This window comes from Candoia aspera, chromosome 4 (assembly GCF_035149785.1).
Source record: "Candoia aspera isolate rCanAsp1 chromosome 4, rCanAsp1.hap2, whole genome shotgun sequence".
Taxonomy (NCBI): Eukaryota; Metazoa; Chordata; class Lepidosauria; order Squamata; family Boidae; genus Candoia; species Candoia aspera.
This window is the reverse complement of record NC_086156.1, coordinates 116,361,267-116,380,786: the sequence shown is the minus strand read 5'-3', so window position 1 is coordinate 116,380,786 and position 19,520 is coordinate 116,361,267. Positions and strand designations below refer to the sequence as shown.

Below are 19,520 nucleotides of genomic sequence, written 5' to 3'. Positions count from 1 at the left end.
GGGACGACAACCAGGACCCGCAAACGCGCTGGCGTAATCCAAAATTTCACCTGGAACGGAAAATGCTTATTCCCGGTAAGCCCAAATCCGCACTAAGGGGCTGCTGAGCTGTTTTGGGGGGCCACAGTGTCAGAACGGCAAAGCTCCCCTTGTGGATGAGCTATGCCAGAGTTGGAGCAGAATTTGCTAGCTGCGAGGGAAACTTGTTCCTGGTTTAATGATGATCTGGCCGTAAGCCTCCGTTTGCTCCAAGTGCAGGATCTGAGCTGCAGCGAGAACTAGGGAGAGGAAAGACTGGAGAATAAAATATTTGCACACATTCAGGTCAAAGCATAAGGTCTGAACAGTGCTTGCAGGAAGGCACTAGATAGAGAAGCATGATGAGCTTCGTTTCCCAGCCCATGTGCCTCAAGGCACAGATGAACTCAAGCGGGCTGGAAGTTCGTTTTCCTGTGGCTCGCAAGATTGGGCCCAGCCTGGTATGGGAAAATCCCACAGCTGAATAAAGAAACGGCATAAATCTATCAAGCAATTTAAAAAATACGTCTCTGCAGGTCCCCAAGGCAGCCAGACAGCTTCCTGGCAGACTGTAATGGCTTTGCATCCTGCAGTGAGAAAGGCAAGCTGGCCTTTCAGGAGATACTTCAATGGGACAGGAGCAATGAAACTTTGAGTTCCGTGCGCCCATCCCTTAATCTGTCCCTCTAATGCAGTGTTTCTTAACCTTGGCAGCTCTAAGACATGTGGACTTAAGACTCCCAGAATTCCCATGCTGGCTGGGGAATTCTGGGAGTTGAAGTCCAGACCTCTTCACATTGCCAAGATTGAGAAACACCTCTGTAACGTGCTGGGCCTACAACTCCCCAGCCATTCCAATTCCTGCGTAGCCTGGATTTTCTCAGACCAGGGGAAGTTGCCCTCAGCTGTGTGTGCTTTTGATTGTGGGCTGGACAAGCCAGTAAACCCAGGCTGAGAGCGAGGAAGACAAAAGAGGCCTTGGAGGGAGATGGTTGCCCTGCCATCTTAGCCACCTATTCAGAATTACATCCTTTCTTCAAGTGTGAAGGCCTGGAGCCTTTTTTTTTTTTAACCAGCTGCCAACATTCCTAGTCAAAGATCAGGTGGACTCTGGCAGCCCCTTTTCTGACTGACAAATCTGGTTAAAAGGCAGAAGCTGCAGCTTGCTTCGTTAGATGGCACAGCGTGGCTAAACCGTTCAGGCCATCCAAAGCGCTGTGCTCAACGTCTCGTTAACAGGCAAGCTCACATTCCTGGTCAGGGATGTTTCCATTTAGCAGCCTCCAGAGTGGATCACTGTAAGGTACGTAAGGACAGTCCCAACAACCGAAGTGCCTTTGGCGGCTGGAGCTGTAAGCAGTACAGCCAGACACTCTCCAATTAAACCATTTTGAACATCAGCTCCTCTTTAAAGCCCTCTTCGAAGAGCCTCCCGGTCATCTTATGCAGAGAAAAAGTCTCCCCTCTGAATACCGCTGGTGTTCACTCATTACGTGGAGACCTGCATGGCGGCTAGTTCTCACAGTCAGTGAAAACAGTGCAACAGCAAATCTGGCCATGAGAAGAAACAAGTGACAGATGGAAAGAGGTCTGCCTGCTTAAGAAACGACAAAGCAGCCTATTATGTAGGGAACACAGGATTGGAACACAGGTAGTCCTCGTTAAGCAGCTGCCTTGTTTAGCGACCATTTGCAGTTACGAGGGTGACGGAAAAGTGACTTTGCCACCAATCCTCGCATTTACGACCTTGCAGGTCTGTAAAGCAAAGGAAAGCTGAAGGAAGATCATATGCACCTTCGCGGTTTCACTTAGCAACCGCTTTGCTTAACGACCGAGTTGCCGGTCCCAGTTGTGGTTGCTAAACGAAGACTACCTGTACTGTTTCTCTGCATAAGCATTCTTGAAACAAAGCAGTTGCTGAGAGTAGCTGGGAGTTGGGTGGCATACAAATTTAATAAATTATTATTATTATTATTATTATTATTATTATTATTATTATGGCTAACTCTTTAGTAAAAAATTCTTAGCAGTTCTCAGAACTTTTGTGAACTTTTTTAAGGGGGTTCCAGACCTGCTTTTGGGGTGAAGCCTGACAACATGGAGGAAGTTCCTACTCTAAACTATAGCTTTCTCCCAGTTTAGGACGAACACTGAGAACAAAGCCTGCAAAGGGGCAGAATGTCAACCACGCAGTTGTGGCTGCCATCTTGCCTTTTTTGACCCCTGGCCCCACCAGTGCCCCTAATGAAGACTCCTCTACTTTGCCAGGTCTCTTGCATTTGTCCTGTTTCACACCCTGACTTGTTTTTCTCACCCCTGTGAGGAAAAACAAGCCACCCTCAGCACCGGGATCAGTACGTTTTCCTTAAAAAACACGCACCCAAACAGACGTAGAAGAAACGGCTGGCAACGGCCCGAGAAGCTGTCGGGGGCACCAGCTGATCAAAATCGATCTCTCCGGCCTGTTCCAGTTTGGCCGCAACCAACCTGCCGGGGGAAATCAGAGGAGAAGTTTGCCCCAAGGCCAAGGATGGTTTGGCTGTTCGGAGCAAAAAGGGGGTGCCACGAAATGAGGGGCCAAAGAATAGCGATTCCCCCGTCTCCTCCTCTCTCCCACCACTTCTGAGGGTCCCTTAGCAGCTTCCTCTCGAGAAAGGGCAGCTTTATTTTTAAAAGAAGCAGGATGTCATGAGTAAGGATGGCGAGCAGGGGGCTCCCATCCAGACTGTCAAGCGCATGCGTAGCACTGAGGAACTGTTCAGCCATTCAAAGAGACACAGATCGGGACCGCCTTAACCCTTGGGGGTTACATGTCTGGGTTTTTCCCACGCTTCTTCAGTTTGTTAGGATTCCTGTTAAGTACTAGCAATAAATATTAGAGACCAGTTCCTTGTCTCAGTGTGTTTCCTGGTTGTTAGGACACAGTGCTTTCTAAACATTTACAAGACGGAAACACGGGTTTTGTGGGAAGTGCTGGAATTCTCCCTTTAAAAGAGGGGGACCAAGGCTCACCTTACCTGCGGACATAGTCCAAGGTGATCACGTCCTTCGCTGGCGGCAGGTCAAAACTTATTTCAGGGAGTTCGGGCACGACAGGCAAGATCCTTTCTTCTGGTTCTAGGAGAATCCTGTGGAGCAGAGAAGGAAGAGTCAGATGCCAAGAAGATTTGTTTCCCCAAGAGGCCAAATTCTGGGGGGGCAGGCTGACACATAGCTGAGATTTACCTCTCTTCGGTTATCACCAAGCTTGGACGAGGTTCTTCATCAGTTGTCTCGAGGGATATTTCTGCAAGGAGGACCAAAAATCCATCACGGAGGGCCCACTTTCCATCTTTTGGAGCACGGAAAGGAGAGGGAATTAGCGCAGTATCCAGTGCTCTCTGGAGGTCAATCCGAGAACTCACCTGAGGAGCCCACAGGAGGCCCGCTTGGCTCTTCAGCAGCTCGCAGCTCCTGCAGAAGGAAAGGGAGAACACCAGGCCTCATGGACAAGGAACAGTGAGCCAAAGGCAAAAATGGTCCCAGAAGTTAAATAACTTGCTCCCAGAGCCAATGGCAGCCTCCTCGGTGTGATTGGCTGACTTGCTGTGATGTCACAAGGTGTCCATGGACATTCCATGGACTTAGTTGTCATGCAATGGATCCTTTAAGGTGGGAGAGAGCAGCTGAGGCCAGGAACAGGCGGGAAGCAGGCAAAACGGGGGGCCTTTGAAGACTGGGAGACTCATAGGGAATGCTCACGATGGTCCAATTTAGGATTCCTGGTTTATAGCTGCAGACCTTGTCCTTCAGACCAGCATTTCGCTCAAGTGACAACAGATGACTGGGAGACCATGATTTCCACCCAAAGGAGACGGATGGACATTTCAACGTTCTGTTTCGTCCAAGTCAGCTGCTTCCAGGAAGTCTCCGACCTGACGGACAGCCTTTTCCTGGTGCTACAGCATCATTTTCAAACTTGGCAGCATGCTGGCCGGGGAATTCTGGGAGTTGAAGTCCACACATCTTAAAGTGGCCAAGTTTGAAAAACACCGAGATGAACTACTCTGAATATGAAGCTTAATTGCATCAATGGCTATCGGTCAACCTCCACTGAGACTCTCTCTCTGAAACTGGAAGCAGCCATCACTGTATTATTATTATTAATTCTATTATTATTCCTGGCATAGATAGATAGATGATAGATAGATGGTAGATAGATAGATACTTCGATCGATCTGGACTCAAGGGAGTAAATATACAACTCAAGGGAGTAAATATACTTAACAACAACCCTGCAAGGTGGGTTGGGCTGACAGAGAGGGACTGGCCCAAAGTCACCCAGCCAGCTTTCATGGCTAAGGCGGGACTAGAACTCTCATACCACACCCGATTGGCTCTTGGGCTGAGAGGGAGGGACTGGCCCAAAGTCACCCAGCCGGCTTTCATGGCTAAGGCGGGACTAGAACTCTCCTACCACGCCTGATTGGCTCTTGGGCTGAGAGAGAGGGACTGGCCCAAAGTCACCCAGCCGGCTTTCATGGCTAAGGCGGGACTAGAACTCTCCTACCACGCCTGATTGGCTCTTGGGCTGAGAGAGAGGGACTGGCCCAAAGTCACCCAGCTGGCCTTCCTCCCTAAGGCAGTACTAGAACTCACCGTCGCCTGCTTTCTAGGCTAGCACCTTCACCACTATACCAAAACTGTCTCTCTCTGTATTTTGTAAAGCCAGTGATTTGCTACCGTGTTAACACACAATATTTTTATGAAAGAAAAAACAAGTGGCCCTTTGGGCTAGGTTTCCTGATAAGATCACCTTTCCCTGCTCTCACATTGCTTAGTAGAAGGAAGATAAATGTCACCCTCAAGCCACCGGAACCCCACGAGGCAGCAACAGTATCCCACCCTCTGCAAACGCATAGGGACAGGGTCAGAAGCTACGATTTCATCCGTCAGGAGATCGCATCCCAAAAGACAATTCGTCGGCCGCTCTGCTCTCCCATCAGGCAATCTTCCACGCAAGCGTTCCAGAAAAAAGCAAGCTGGAAGCAGTCCTACCCTCGTGCAGCGGGCTGATCGCACACAGTTCATGGGCAACGCCCTAACTTGGGCACAGAAGTCAGACAGGAAACACTGGCGGAAGCGCTAATCTGGCTGGAGTCACGGGTTCAACAGGGAAACCCCCTTGGGCAGACCCGTCCTCCCAGCTATTGCGACAAAGATGCTTTCCACAGTCACCTCTGCAGGCGGACATTGTGGGGAGTGCGGTTGCTGTGAGCGCCTTTTGGCACACATGTGCCGTGGGTTCACACATGAAAGGCACCAGCACACAGGAGGGGGTGACCACGGAGAGACGGCAACGTGTTCCTCTCCCCTCCCCCCTCCCCCACCCCAGCTGCGCTCTAAAGTGCGTCGAGGCAAGGGGAAACTGAGGCCCACCGGGGCCCACCTTTGAGCATCTTGTCTGCTGTGTGACTTCTCCATGGGAGGCCTGATCCTCAGTAATCACGCAGAGTGGGGACTGAGAAGAGGCAGATTTTTAGTCCCTAAAGCAGTGTTCTCAACCTTGGCATCTTTAAGCTGTGTGGACTTCAACTCCCAGAATTCCCCAGCTGGCTGGGGAATTCTGGGAGTTGAAGTTCACACAGCTTAAAGATGCCAAGGTTGAGAAACACTTCCCTAAACTGTCACTTCTGCCAGCTGCTGAGAGATTTTGAGTCTAAATCTTTACCTCAAGCTCGCTGGGAACCTCAGCTCTTCGTGCTTCCTCCTCAGCGACTCGCTGCTTGGCATAGTTCACCTGCTGGACATTGGCGCAGCGGGCCCAAAGGCCATGGAGAGTGGGGTGCATCCATCCTGGGCAAAGGGAAAAGCAGCATGGGTGGGATAACAGGGCAAAGGCAGTGTTTTATTGCTGAAAAGGGAGGTGGAGGGGCTTAAATTTCAAAACCTTGAGCTGGCAGCCCTCCTCCAAAATCCCCAGATAAGCTTTTCTCAAAATATAGGTAGTCCTCACTTAAGAACCACAAATGGAACTGGCAACTGTGTCACTAAGCAACATGGTCATTAAGCAAGACATCACATGACCACAACAGGCTTATGACCTCACTTCTACCACGGTCATTAAACAAATCACCTGCGGTCGTTAAGCGAGACCTCACACGACTGTGACTTGCAAGTTTACTGCCAGCTTCCCCATTGGCTCTGCTTGTCAGAAGGTGGCTGTGAAGTGCCATGTGGCTATCACATGGGCACCGGACACTGTGACGGTCATAAATGCCCGCCAGCTGTGAAGCACCTGAATGGTGATCACATGACTGCAGGATGCTGTGACAGTCATAAAAGCAAGGACTGGTCATGAAGTTACTTCTTCAACGGCGTCATGACTTTGAACAGTTGCTAAACAGGGCAGTCATGAAGCGAGGACTACTGTAATGCCCGCCAGAGATGTTAAGCTTTTCCCACCCTGATGCCTTCCTGATAGCAGGATGGCAGCTCCCTCGACCCCAATGCCAGTATGGTTATCCAGGGAATTCTGGGAGTGAGAGTCCCAACACACCTGGAGGGGACTGACTGGGGATGGCTATGTTAGATCATAACTCCAATCAAATCACAGAAACCATGTCACATTGGCTGGGAATGGCCACAGAAAACAGGCAGAGCTTCAAGTGCACCACTGCAACTGCCATTTTGACTTTTTTGACCATACCCTGTGGACATCCCTGACCACATCTCTCTGATTTGCACCCAGACAGCCTTCAGCTTTACCCAACCATGGCAGATCCCAGACAGAATTCTCATCAATGGCCACGGTGGCTATGGAATTCTGGGATTTGAAGTCCACACCCCCTTGGAAATTGCTACCGTTGGAAAACATGAGCTGGACAGACCATTGCTTAACGTTTCATTTTAACTCAGAACAGTTTGATTTTGCACCATGAGCTTTGATAGGTTTCTCAGAAGTGGCTTCCAAGGACTTTAAACCAACAGCAGTCAGAACATTACCCTCCACCCATCCTCTTAATATTATCAAGCCTTCATTACTTTCATTTCACCTTTACTGCAGGTTTACCAATGATGGCACCAGAAATCAAAACTCATTCCAGAGCTGAACTTGCTAGATTAAAGCTGTGTTCATTTTTCATCGTAGCTCAGGTCTGTGCCTTTTAAGGTCATTTGCACCGTGCCGAAGACTGAAAGCTAACTTTGACCCAGAACACTCTGTTCTGTTGTTTTATTAGTTCTTCTGAGGCTGCTCCACCCCAGCCCAATTTTGCAAACGAAGCTAACTACAAGGAAGGCTACCATTTCCGATGCACCCAAGAGCCTAACTGAAACTGTGAACCTTAAGAGGGAGAGCCTGATGCAGCATCTTACACTGAGATAAACCATCCTAACTGAGTGACAGTGCAAGGATTCCATGGTTTGAGAACCCAGCACGCTAGATAATTTGCGTTTTCCATCATTGCAGGCTGAAGTAACGCAAGGTGGCAATTCAGTCCAAGATGGGAACTGAGCAGAGTTAACTCCACCCTACATTTAGATTTGCACAAGTCAATTAGTACGATAGCACACACAGTCCAAGCCAGGTCCTAAACAATGGAAAGAAGAAGTCTGTGTTGTTCCCACCGGTCAGGTTAGGTCCTGTTTTATTCTGGGGCATTGATGTGAGACAAAACATTTGCCTCCTGCGAAGTACGAGAGAGGGGAAGAGAACAACCTGGGGAATCACAGAGACAAGGACATTCATTTACCATACGTTGGCTTGCCCAGCAGCTCTGCTGGAGTCTTTAATCTCTTTGCCGGCAGGAGTACCATCTCCTAAACAAATGGCAGGGGAAACATCAAGCATTAGACCAGGCTTCCTCAAGCAGGGTTCCACGGCTCCCTCGGGATCCATCAGAGGTGACTAGGGGTTCCCAGGGAGACCACGGTTTATTTAAAAAATTATTTCAAATTCAGGCAACTTCACATTCAAGAGGTCAGTTTCATTCTTTATTTTCAGTTTAAGAACACTGTTCGTGCATATAGACAGGCCTACCCAGGAAACGAATATAATAATTTTGTAAATTCTGGGCTATCGTGAGCCTGAATGGGCAGGGGTTCCCCAAGGCCTGGAAAATACTTGAAGGGTCCTTCCAGGGTCAAAAGGTTGAGAAAGGCTGCATTAGAATGTATAGGGGTGATGAAAGGGAATCCACCGGATTGAGGATTTGGGGAGGCAAGATTTTGGAACGCTCTTTTGTTTTGGCTGAGAATGCCCCTACAGTCCCATAGCAAAACTCCCTGGATGTCTGCCAGAGGAGAGAAGAAATGCAACAGGAGGGGAACTGGAGTTCCACATGCAGTTGAAGCCCCCATCGCCCTGTATCAAATGTCTACCAGTGGCTGGCACTGCGTGTGCGGATCCGAGATCTGTTTCTGGAAATCTTCCCGGGAAATCTGGGTCACAACATCTATGAAACGCAGCTGCCTTCGCCGCTTAGAGGGGCGTTGCGGAGACGGCTCGTAGTCAGGCAGACGGAGCTGGAAAAAACACGGGAGAATTTTGGGGATGCGGCTTGCACTCTTCGTGTGGGCAGCCTCCGCTCTACCCCCTCCTTGCCAGCCTCCTTTTCTCTCACCTCAGGACTCAACAGGGCGCGCTGCTCTACCTCAGCGCTAACCCTGGGTGAAGGGGGAGAAGGTGGGAACCTCGGTTCCTCTGCCGGAGGAGTAATTTCTAAAGATAAGGAGCAACGCTTCGGATTAACGAAAGCAACGACAAGCGGTTTCCCCAAGGTGTTTGGAAAACAACCACGTTTTTCTTGCCCACATAAAACATGCTAGAGCTAAGAGGATTGTCCTAGGAGAGGAAAGATTAAAGGCAGAGGAAAAAAGAAAATGTCAGGCCTCATTAAGCACCAACGGTTACATTCTCCCGGTGCCTCAGCCCAATCCGAACACACGCGCACGTTTTATTCTGTATAACGTTTATTGGGTGGTTTGTGAAGCTAAAAAAATAAGTACGTGGAACTTGGGCTTCAGAGGTGTCAAAGTTATTCAATATCTTGCAGCAGATTAAAACTGGGAGCCTTTGCCCACGAATTATATGCTGTTCTCACAGAACCAGGCCTTCTTTGAGTCAAGTCAAAGTGAAAATTTGCTTGCAAGGGGCTCCATGGATCCTGGCCTTTGCCCTCCGACCCCTGACCCCAGCCGTGCCTCCTTCCCATGAGGGACGCAGACCACTCACCCAAAGGCTGCAGAGGGATGCTTATGGAGGGCCGGGTCTCCTCTCTCAACAGCAGCCCCATTTCTTTCACAGCCAATGTCTCCTCTGCAATCCTGTCCCCCCACAAAAATAAAATAAAAATGAAATGCCCATTTTCCTTCTGTTTCCTTCTGCCTCCATCAGTGGCATGAGCCGCTGTCATGTAGGAGGAGCAGCTGGCCATGCCTGAGGAGCTTCAAGGGGCAAGAGATTTGCTACTCTTTGGGAGACCACAGGACCCCCCCCCCCAAATACATTGTTATGAGCACCTAGGGAACTCATGGCATTTCTGGTGGAAAAGAATAGGAAAAGCGACTGGTGGAGACCAGTTTGCGATCAAGACACCCCAAGTTATCAGCTGTAGCGATTGGTGGGGTGGGGTGGGGTTATTGAAAGCAGGGGTGGGCATCCAGTGAAACTGTTCCCCACCCCGTTTAGACTACAACTCCCAGAATTCCATGCTCGCGTGGCCAGTGGATGGTCCCACTACAAAACGGGACACTCCCACACAGGCACAGATGTCACAGGAGAGACACCCCCCCTCAGATGTGGGGAGGCCGATTGTGGCTATGAAGCACAGTCATATAGGAGAAGAAAAGATGCTGCTTTTTCAATTTATTCTGGCATCAGCTCAAGGCCACCAACTTCAAAAAACCATGCTCAAGACAGGCAAAAAAAAAAAAAGTAACTATCTCCCAGAGATAGTTTAAATTCCTTTGTACACTTCTGGACAAGTTTCCGAAATCCAGCAAGCCCACTGCCACTGTTTGACCACAAGCCAAGCCAGGAAGAGAGGGTGCAACTCACAGGGGGTTCTCCCCCTTCAGAAGCCTCTTTGATCAATTCTTCCCCGTTTCAAATCATTCTCTCTGCCTGTTCTCCACCGCCCTACCCCTCCCTTTGAACCCTGCCTGGGCCTGCCACCCAGATTCACCCACAGCCCAACTGGGAGCATCCAGAGAAGGCTCCCGGTCGCATCTTTTACCCTGTCGGAGGGGACAGCCCCAAGGACACCCCAGGCTCTCGCTCTCTGGCTTCCTCCACAGGTTCTGGAAAAAAGTGAAGGGAAAAACGTGCAACCAATGAACCAAGGAAGAAAAGTGGGTGGAGGAGCTACAAAATGAGACAGGGAGCTAATTGGGAAGCTAGAAGAAGTTTTGGAAACGGGCAGGGGGGAGAGGACCCCTATTGTAACCACTCTGCAGAACCCTGTAACCAAGGCGTCCTTTTTTTCTCTCCGTTCACAAACTTTCATAGCCTCCAGAAAAAAAATTGCGGAAGTTGAGTAAGTCCCTCAATGAGAGGAAACAGATTACAATTCTTTCTTCTTCCTCCCTCCCTCTCTATACAGGTAGCCCTCAGGTTACGACCATTCATTCAGTGACCGTTCAAAGTTATGAAGGCACTGAACGAGGGGGACTCACCACGGGTCCTCAGAGTTCCAGCCGTCGCAGTGCCCCCATGGTCACATGATTGTGATTTCTGATGTTTCCTGCCAGCTTCCCACTGGGGAAACCGGCAGGAAGTTGAAAGCTGCAATCATGTGAGGTCCTCACTTAAATGACCCATGCAGTTCTTGTTTAACGACAGCAACCAGGACTGCTGGAATTGCCATTGCTAAGCGACGCAGTCACATGGTGTCATGATTTACAACCATGTCACTTAGCGACGGAGTTCCCGGTCCCAACTGCTGTTGTAACCCGAGGACTACCTCTACTCATATGGAGATGGGGCAGACCAGCCCTTCCCAACCAGGGGATCTTCAGTTGTGGTGGCTTCTGATCCAAAACCATGACCCTGGCAGCTAAAGGGTGAGGGGCACTGCATATTTGGAGGGCTGGGATGTTCAAAGAGGCTGCTGTCCTCAATATGGTCTGCTGAGATAGAACTCCAGACTCACCAGCTGATTTTCCCTGCTATCCTAATGCTTGACTCCCATCTCCTTGGAAAGATCTTAGAGATGAACCAGAGGCTGTCCCTGGATTTCAAGCATGGCCTCCCCTCTCCCTCCTTGGGGATTTCCGAAGACAACAGAGGCCGCCGGGGAGAAGACCATTGGTAGATTTGATACCCCTAAAATGTTCCTGAGTTTCAGGACCAAGAAAAGGCCTAAAGCTCCCACCGAATCCCATGGGGCCCTCTCCTTTTCTCCTCTCACCTTCCTCCGCACGCCTTTTCCTGAGAGCAGCCTCAGGGGACAGTGGTCCCTTCTCCGCACCGGGCATCAGGAATCCCTCCTGCTCCACCAAGAAGTCAATCTCTCCAGCTGTGATTTCAGGGAGATCTTGCTCACCCTAAGACAGGCAGAAGAAGCTGCCATGGATCTGCCACGTTGGTCTCTCTCCCGCCCTGACGTTACGAATCAGGTCATTCTTGTCCTCCTCTTCCCACTTCCCAGCATGAGGGCTTACTTCAATTTTCAGCAATCTGATGGGCTCCGATTCTTTGAGTGTGATCACTTCAGGAGAGACCGTGATGACCGGTTTTCCTTTGGAACAACAAGATTTGGAGGTTAGTGGTTGGCTTTGCAAATCCACACTCTCCCTTCTGGCTTAGAGCTGTGGAAACAAACTAAAACAGAAATTCCCTTCTGTAAAAATGCTGAAAAATAAATAATTGGACGTGCGAAGCCAGTGAATTTTCACACAGTTTTTATTTATGGCATGGCAACGCGCCTTATTGCTCCTTGATGGGCCAAACGATTCTGTGCTTTTCTATTTTTGGGGAGGGGGGTTGCCGCGAATGATTACATGGCCAACAATCTGAAAAGGATTTCTACTGGGCCACTTCTGTATAACAGCCCTAAACACAGTTGCTGAGGCAAAAGCTTTCAAGCAGGCAAGAAGCAAACAGAAGGAAAAGGAGTCTTTGTGCAAATTGCATGACCAATTGTTGAAGTCTGGCCAGTTGTCAACAAGGCAAGTTCGTAAAGTATCAGCCAGAAGCTGCAGAGAAAAGATGGGTTCTGGAAAAGGAAAGAACAGTGACCCAATTTCAGTCCCCAAAGGAAAAGGGCTGGGATCGCAACAATTGCCCCCACGCATTAATTTCTGCAAATGTTACATGTTCCTACAATCCTTTGAAAGCCGCAGCCAAAACAAGCTTTTTGAAGAGGCTTTCACACTTGCAATGTGCTCATAGCAGAGGCTTCTGGGCGGTTTCAATTTCAAGCCGCAGCTGAGCTGAACAGAGAAAACTGTTCCACAAAAACAGGGCAAGAGTCACCACATCCTCCTACAAGTAAAATGGTGGGCAGCTTCTGTTTGTGGGTTTACAGCCTTCCTGCCAGGCAAACCTGCCTCGTTGCTGGGGAAGGCAGATGTTTGCCTGTGTTGGTAAGAGGCCTCCCCCCGACAACCGCAGTCCCGGCCCCTGAGTTTCGGCCTCACCTGCCCTTCGAGGTGGGATGGAGGGAGGAGATCGTTCCAGAGGGCTCCTCTCGGGAGTCGGTGCTTCCAAGATGTCTCGGACCTTGGAAAATAGGAGGGACAATCAGCCTTGTGTTGTGCCAGGAAGTCGATTCACCTGACTCAAGATTTCAAGGGGGAGTTTTTCCAGCTCACGGTAGGACCCGCTGGATGACCTTGGCTGAGCTAACCAGGGCCAGACATGGCTAGTATTTGGATGGGAGACCACCAGGAAAACTCAGGACTGTAGGCCAGATGGGGAAATCCAAAGCAATATCCCAGAAGGAAACAGCTGGCAAGCCGTTTTCTTCCAACTGCTGCCAAGAAGGCTTGGCGATGCAAATTGAGCTCAATGGGAAGGGGACTTTCCCTTTACCTGGAGAGGCCCAGCGTTGGATTGGGACCTTCCAAGATGCTGCCCGTGAGCTACAAGTGCCTGCGGTCCTGATCCGGGAAGCCAGGCGTGGTGAGGGCCCCGGGGTGGGGAGCAATAGCCCACCCAGCATCTCCAAGAAGGAAGATCATCTTACGTGAGGGATGGATAAAGGACTGGGCAGCAGAGGCTCCATCATGCCAAAAAAGGGATCGGGCGCTTCCTCCAAGGCCTCCATCAGGGCCAGTTGATCCGGGAGGAGCAACCCCGGTCTGGAGTTCAGAAGAACAGAAAGAATTAACCTGCTGAGGAACCCTAAAAAAAGTCACAGGCCTTTTACTTCCCTGGAACGGTTCTAAGTTAGGTTTTCCCCAGCCTGGTGGCTGAAGGACTACAAGATCCATCATCTCTCCAGCAGCACCATTAACTGGGGATGATGGGTGTGTAATCCGACATATCTGCAGGATGCCCGGCTGCAGAAGGCTGTTTTAAACAAACTTCCCTATAAACTTGTCAGCAAGGCAAATACAGGCATTTGAGAGTGAGGTGGGAGGAAGAAGGCTGAACGGTCTTACTTGGTTTGTGTGGTGTTCAGATCAAGTTTCCTAATTTATCCAGCGACTTTGAAATGCCTTGGGGAATCTTCTGCCCTTAACTTTCTCCTATGAACCCCATTCCAGTGTGTTATCCCCAAGGATTTTCGCACTCAGCATGGCTCAGAAGCTGAGGCTGAAAAGCGTGTCCATCTCCCTACTTCCAGGAGGGATCACTCTAAGAATTAATATTCTTTTTCAGAATTAGAAACCGTGGCCCAAAAGAGAAGTCTATCTGCTGTAAGTTGGGCAAACTCTCAATCACTCACTGCTCAAGATCCGTCAAATCGATCCTTATCTGTTGATGGGCTCGGCTGAGGCGGTCCAAGGTGTGTTGGATTTCCTCTGAAAAGAAAAATTCAGACCTGGGAACGAGGTGAATAATACAGACTTGGAAGCAATACGTCTCCCTTCCTCAATCCAAACGGTTGAAATAAATGTATTATCATCGGGGGTACCCGTGAATTTTGGAAAACCTGGGGGGAAAATACACACAGGAAAGAAAAATACAGAAATGGTTCTCATTTAAATTCCCCGACTTAGCTTCTTCCAAATGTGTTGGATCCAATCTCTAAAAACCAACTTCCTAGAGATATTATAAAGAAGGACTTTGTAGGAAGAGAGCTCTGTTAATCTACAGGATCTGGTAGCATCTTTTCAGACGAGCAACTTTTGTTAAAAGAGCTTGTCAGATGCCTCTGATAAGCAAGCTGTACCTCACAAAAGCTTCTGCCCTTTAATAAAACTGGTTAGTTGGAAAGGATCTTACCAACAAGATATTGACATTGTCGATTGTAGACCAAGATCACGCCGTATTGCAGCTGAGCAGAGAGGTAGAGTGAGAATCGGGGCCGGGGTGCCCCCGGAACCGGTGGCGGGACACGGACCAGAATGAATGCCATGATCTCCTCGCTGTAGAGAGAAGGGAATAAAGATATTCCCACCAGCCTCTCTGCTCTTCCTCACTGATCCATCCTGAACTCCAGTATCTCACAACCTCGGCAACTTTAAGATGTGTGGACTTCAACTCCCAGAATTCCCCAGCCAGCATGCTGGTAGTTGAAGTCTACACATCTTAAAGTTATCAAGGTTGAGAAACACTGTTGTACATCTTTCAGCCTTTTCTGGGTCCAACCCCAAAGTTAAGACACTGGAGCTGAGCAGCAGCCTGTGGGCCCAGGAAGAATGGTAGATATTCTAGATCTTGACCGTCTTTCAGGCTTTCCTAAGCACTAGTAACTTGAGCCTTTAGAAAGGATTGCATGTTAAAAGTGGCACAATTACAGAACCTGCAAGGCATGTACCCAACCTTGATGGAACCACTAGTACCCTGGCTCTTTGTCTTCTTGATTTTGAAAGGAGGGAGGGAGCGAAAAGAAGAAAAGAAGCTGAAGAGAAATTTCAGGAAAGCCAGATGTGACAGCATCTGGCTGGATTTATTGATGAACCAGAAATGTTGGGAGCTGCCAGCCATGTATTAGCTCTTGGAACAGTCTGCTGCAAAATCCAGATGGCCTCTAGATGGCAGCAAACTGTCCATATTTTGTTGCCCTTTGCTGCCATCAATGGTTATTGAAGGCTCTGCATCCCAGATCTGGCAACTGTATTACTGTACAGTGTCTTTGACTGAACCTGCCCACTTAAAAGAAATAATAATAATAAATAACTTCATCCACCCAACAGATCTCAGCTCCTCTTTTAGGGGATTCACCCCTCACTCACCATGTTTGTGGAACATTGACCTTCAAGTATTCCCGCTTTAGGAGTTTTGCTGCGCCAGTTGCTGCCAACCTGTGGGGCACGTGGGTTTGTCAATTGAGAGGGGTTAAGAGCCCTGAATCCATATGCAAACCTATTCTACTGCACCCAACACCTCAATTTCCAACCATGGAGATTACCAAATTGTCGCAAAGCATCCAGTGTGGCGTTGCAGAACGGTGGGATAGTAGAACATGATGGAATCAGTGTTCTTTTTTTGAGTAAGAGCAATAACAACAACACGGTTGTGAGACTTTCAGTCACTGTAAACTTTTTTGCGGGGGCTGCTTCCATAAAGGGTGGCCCTTTTTCAGAAAAGAAAGCTATAACATATGTGTGTGTGTGTGTGTGTGTGTGAGTAATTATTTTATTTATGAATTTATTAGATAGATATATTTAAATTGGTTTCTTAGAATCAAAGGAGTTTGATCTCAGAAATCAAGTAATCTCAATGTCTTAGTTTGACACAGCATCGAAATTAAGACAGGCACTTTTTCCTCCCCATAAAGTTAAATTATTTCATTGTGAATTAGGCTTTAAATCAATGTTCAGGTCAGCATGCAGTTAATTAAAAGAGATGCTAAATAGTGAAAAGTTGAAAAGTAGGGTTGTGGAGATTTTTAGGAACACTTTTAAATTAAAAGGACAACATGAACAAGTTAGTAAGTTTAAGTTAATTAAACGTATTCAAGTTAATAAGAATTTACTCAGAGAAGGCCCCTTCTAGTGACCATATTAATGAAAATAGCTAAAGAAGGCAGGCCTACAACTAACATTCAAACTGTTGTATAAGATAAGGAGAGCTGAAGCTGAACATACAATTAAAAATAAATCTTATTATAAAGTTTGAGAAGTAAGTAAGGAAACAGTACTAAGAATTAATACGTTGGTAAGAGGAATTCACAAGAATGGAACATCAACCAGAAACTTCAGGCAATTAATTAACAGCAAGTGAACAAAGTTACTTAATAGGGGACAGATTACTGAGCTGGAGAAACCATATTAACAGGACCCAGAAATTCAAAGTTTTAAAAAGAAAAATGGGGTGTTTTTTTCTAAAGTAAAGTTGCCATAAAAAGTTCATAAATGGAAGAGGCAGAATCACAACAGAGACAATTAATGACGTTAATTAGTGCTTCATAGTTAATTATGTTATTTTAATTGAAGTAAAACCAATCGTTTGGAGTTTTTGACCAACTACATCTTGTAAATTATTGCAAAGGTGTAATTATTGAGATTTGAGGTGGAAAGAGGAATAAAAAACGATACACCGACAACAGTTAAGCTATCCCCAAAATGGGGAACCTGGTTGGTTACTAATTTGTTTAAATGTGGAGTCAGTAATTAAGGAATGCAACTGGAATTAAGGAGGAAGAAAATTGGATTCGGAATGATGCTCCTAATTAAGGAGAAAACGAAGCCCACCACGCCCTGCGCGAACCCTACACTCAAAGTGAAAAAGTAACAGTCTTGTCTCTAAAAGAATGGCTTTGAACCAATCAATGCTGTTTTCTGAAGCCCTGACCAATAAGAATCTTTCCCTCCTTTAATGGTTCAGCCAATCCTGGCACGGAGAGTCACGTGATGGAAAACTTCTCTTTGAGCTTGGAGACAGTGCTTCAGTTCCAACCAATGACAACTCCGTAGTTCTCTCTTTCTCCCCCCCCCCGTGCGCCATTGGGTAGCTCCACGCTCCTGATTGGTTTGGACCCAACCGCAGCTCGTCATCCCGTCCTCCTTTGACTAGGGTGGACCAATGAGAAGGCTCTCCAGAGTTCTAACCAATCAAAACTTCTCCCTTCGATTCTCAAATCAGTGCCATTCTGTCTTTTCCTGAATATCTTTCCCCGATGCCCATTCGCCCGCCCTCTGCTAAGCTTGACCAATGAGATGAAAGAGATTGGTAGGAAAGCCATCCAATCACAGCATGCGGTGATTTTGCCCCTCCTATTTTCCCTGGAGGATCTTTTTTTATCCCAGAGATGATAATGTGCACATTAATTTATTTTAATTAATTAAATTTATGTCACCTTAATGTATGTGTGTTGTTGTTATAATTATTATTTCAATATTATTTATTATACTTATTGTTAATTCAACTTGTATGCCACCCGACTGTCAGTGACTCTGGCTTACAACAAAGAAATTACAATAAAATCAATACAAAATAAAAAAAAAGATAAAATAATACCCCCATTTCTCTGTTTACACAGTCATAAGGTATAATGAGAATTGAACCATTAACAATAAATACCCAGGCTGTCATTGTTGGTCAGCCTAGCCTACCTCACAAGGCTGTTGTGAGGATTAAAGCAGGATGGGTTGAAAACCACTTTCTCCCCTCTGGTGTCTGTCAGAGGAAAGAGGGAAAAGTTTTAATTCAGCCCTTCACAACCTGGCCCTTCTAAGCAGGCTGTATTACATGTCCCATCCTCCCCTACCAGACCCATCGGGGCTGATGGGAGTAACAGTCCAACACACCTGGAAAGTTAATTAATTTAGCTGAGATGAAGAACCAACAGCTAGAACTAAATCACCGGGCCCTGCTAAAGTTTATTTCTTATTTTATTTTTTAGTGGCTTACTTTTATTTAGTTAGTTGCATTCCTGCAACTAATATGCTTTATTCGACCATCTTCATGTCTATGAATCTAAATTTCCCTGGGCTTGCACTGAATAGCAGCTAGGAGATGATTCTGCACAGGCGAACTTTAATAAAATTTTATCTTACAGTTGATTAGTGGGATCAAAGGGGAAATGATTTGGGAGGATTGGTTGCCTAGCAACTCTGGGATTACACCCTGATCTTATCAGGGCAGTCCCTCCCTTCCTATGAAATGGAGCTTTTGAACTATTAATTGCAGGCAGAACCCTGATGTCCCTGCTATGTCTTATTCCAGCAAGCGCGTTTCTTCTGCACTTAGTTTTGGAGTTGCAAAATGTTCTTTTTTTGAGTGGATTATGCAGAGAAGATTAAAAAACCAAGCCGAAAACCAGATGTAGAGAGCAGGATAGTTGGGACTCTGCACCCAAGGAAGATGGGCCTTGGAGTCGCTCGGAGCCATTCCCCTGTAGCCAGAAAGCCCAACTGAAATTAGGGACAGGGAATCTCTCAGCAGCTAGGAAGAACGTATAACGTCTTCAGAGCCTATTTATTATGTAACGTATTTTTTTACCCAGCTGCAATTCAAAAAAAGACCCTCAGCTGCCATGACAGTGCTATTTATTTATTTATCCATTCATTCATTTGATTTGTATAGCTGCCCATCTCAAACCAGTGATTTCGTACGCGTGCGGTGTGCATCTCCTTCTAGGATCAAAACCTGAACTTACGGGCATTTGCCTTTCTTGCAAAACAGAATTTTAGGGGTGTATCTTTACGGATGCGCCCAAACTGAACGCTCCATTGTGATTTAAATGTACCATCAATTCATTAAGTTTTCTAAATCTAGCCCGCCTTTTCATCATTAAAGCGATCATAGGGTTGGAAATTAACTTAGAGGTCATCTAGTCCAAACTCCTGCTTGATGCAGGAGCCAATCCCAATGTTAAAAAATGAAACAGACATTGATTGATAGTTTGGGAGGGGGAGGGAACTGGACAGCAACTGCCCAGTTGCTCCAGAACAGGACAAGACTATTCCAGCCATTTTAAGAGTTGAATGATTCACATGCAAACACAGTTTTAGTGTTTTGTCAAGTTTTAGTCACTTGATTGCTCCTCCAGATGCACCAACATAAACCTGGGGAGACCCGAAATGTTTATTTTAGCTTAAAATTTGCTGGATATTTGCCTTGTGGATTCCCGTGTGGGGAAAGGTGCACCAGGCAGCTCTCTTGCTAACGCTGTGTTGTTTTGGCTCTGCCAAAACTTTGCCCACTGGTGCCCTGTGCTTCCCAAAGAGGAGAAAAACAGCAGCAGAATGAGCTAAAGAAATATTAAAAAATGAATACAATACTTAAATGGTGGTGGTGGTGAAATGTCAACTGTTTTTAATGGAGCAGCACAAAATTGCAAAATTCTTCAGTCACCCTTCTGGTGAAGCAACAAGAAGTTATGAGTAAGGGAGCCTACTTCAAAACACACAAAACTGACATCCTCAGCTGGAAATGCCAGAAACTATAATGGCCCAAGAGATTG

General features: G+C 47.2%; 2 protein-coding genes across 3 annotated transcripts in view; one reads left to right on the top strand and one right to left on the bottom strand.

Moving 5' to 3' along the window:
* Positions 1 to 19,520, top strand: part of NEDD8 (NEDD8 ubiquitin like modifier) — a 130,718-nt gene that overhangs the window by 69,411 nt on the left and 41,787 nt on the right. The window lies entirely within an intron of this gene.
* Positions 119 to 15,635, bottom strand: REC8 (REC8 meiotic recombination protein). 2 transcript variants are annotated; one of them, XM_063301595.1, is made up of 18 exons: positions 15,522 to 15,635; positions 15,346 to 15,414; positions 14,393 to 14,535; positions 13,893 to 13,968; positions 13,188 to 13,302; positions 12,640 to 12,721; positions 11,662 to 11,738; positions 11,409 to 11,544; positions 10,236 to 10,299; positions 9,233 to 9,324; positions 8,622 to 8,719; positions 8,380 to 8,523; positions 7,752 to 7,818; positions 5,729 to 5,853; positions 3,423 to 3,471; positions 3,244 to 3,304; positions 3,036 to 3,146; positions 119 to 278 (listed from the first exon to the last, which is right to left on the bottom strand). In XM_063301595.1, exons 1-18 carry the CDS (start codon positions 15,575 to 15,577, stop codon positions 215 to 217), a joined length of 1,629 nt encoding a protein of 542 aa, XP_063157665.1. In that variant the 5' UTR covers positions 15,578 to 15,635; the 3' UTR covers positions 119 to 214. The 2 variants fall into 2 exon arrangements, with proteins under 2 accessions (XP_063157665.1, XP_063157666.1); XM_063301596.1 differs by lacking the exons at positions 119 to 278; positions 3,036 to 3,146 and having other exon boundaries at positions 3,240 to 3,304.

Coding starts and splice junctions, on each gene's coding strand:
- REC8 (XM_063301595.1), bottom strand. CDS start 15,577: ATGTTCTACTATCCCACCGTTCTGCAACGCCACACTGGATGCTTTGCG. Junction 5,854..7,751: donor GCTGGGCAAGCCAACGTATG/GTAAATGAATGT, acceptor CCCTTTGCCCAG/GATGGATGCACCCCACTCTC. Junction 3,305..3,422: donor GCCTCCTGTGGGCTCCTCAG/GTGAGTTCTCGG, acceptor TCCTCCTTGCAG/AAATATCCCTCGAGACAACT.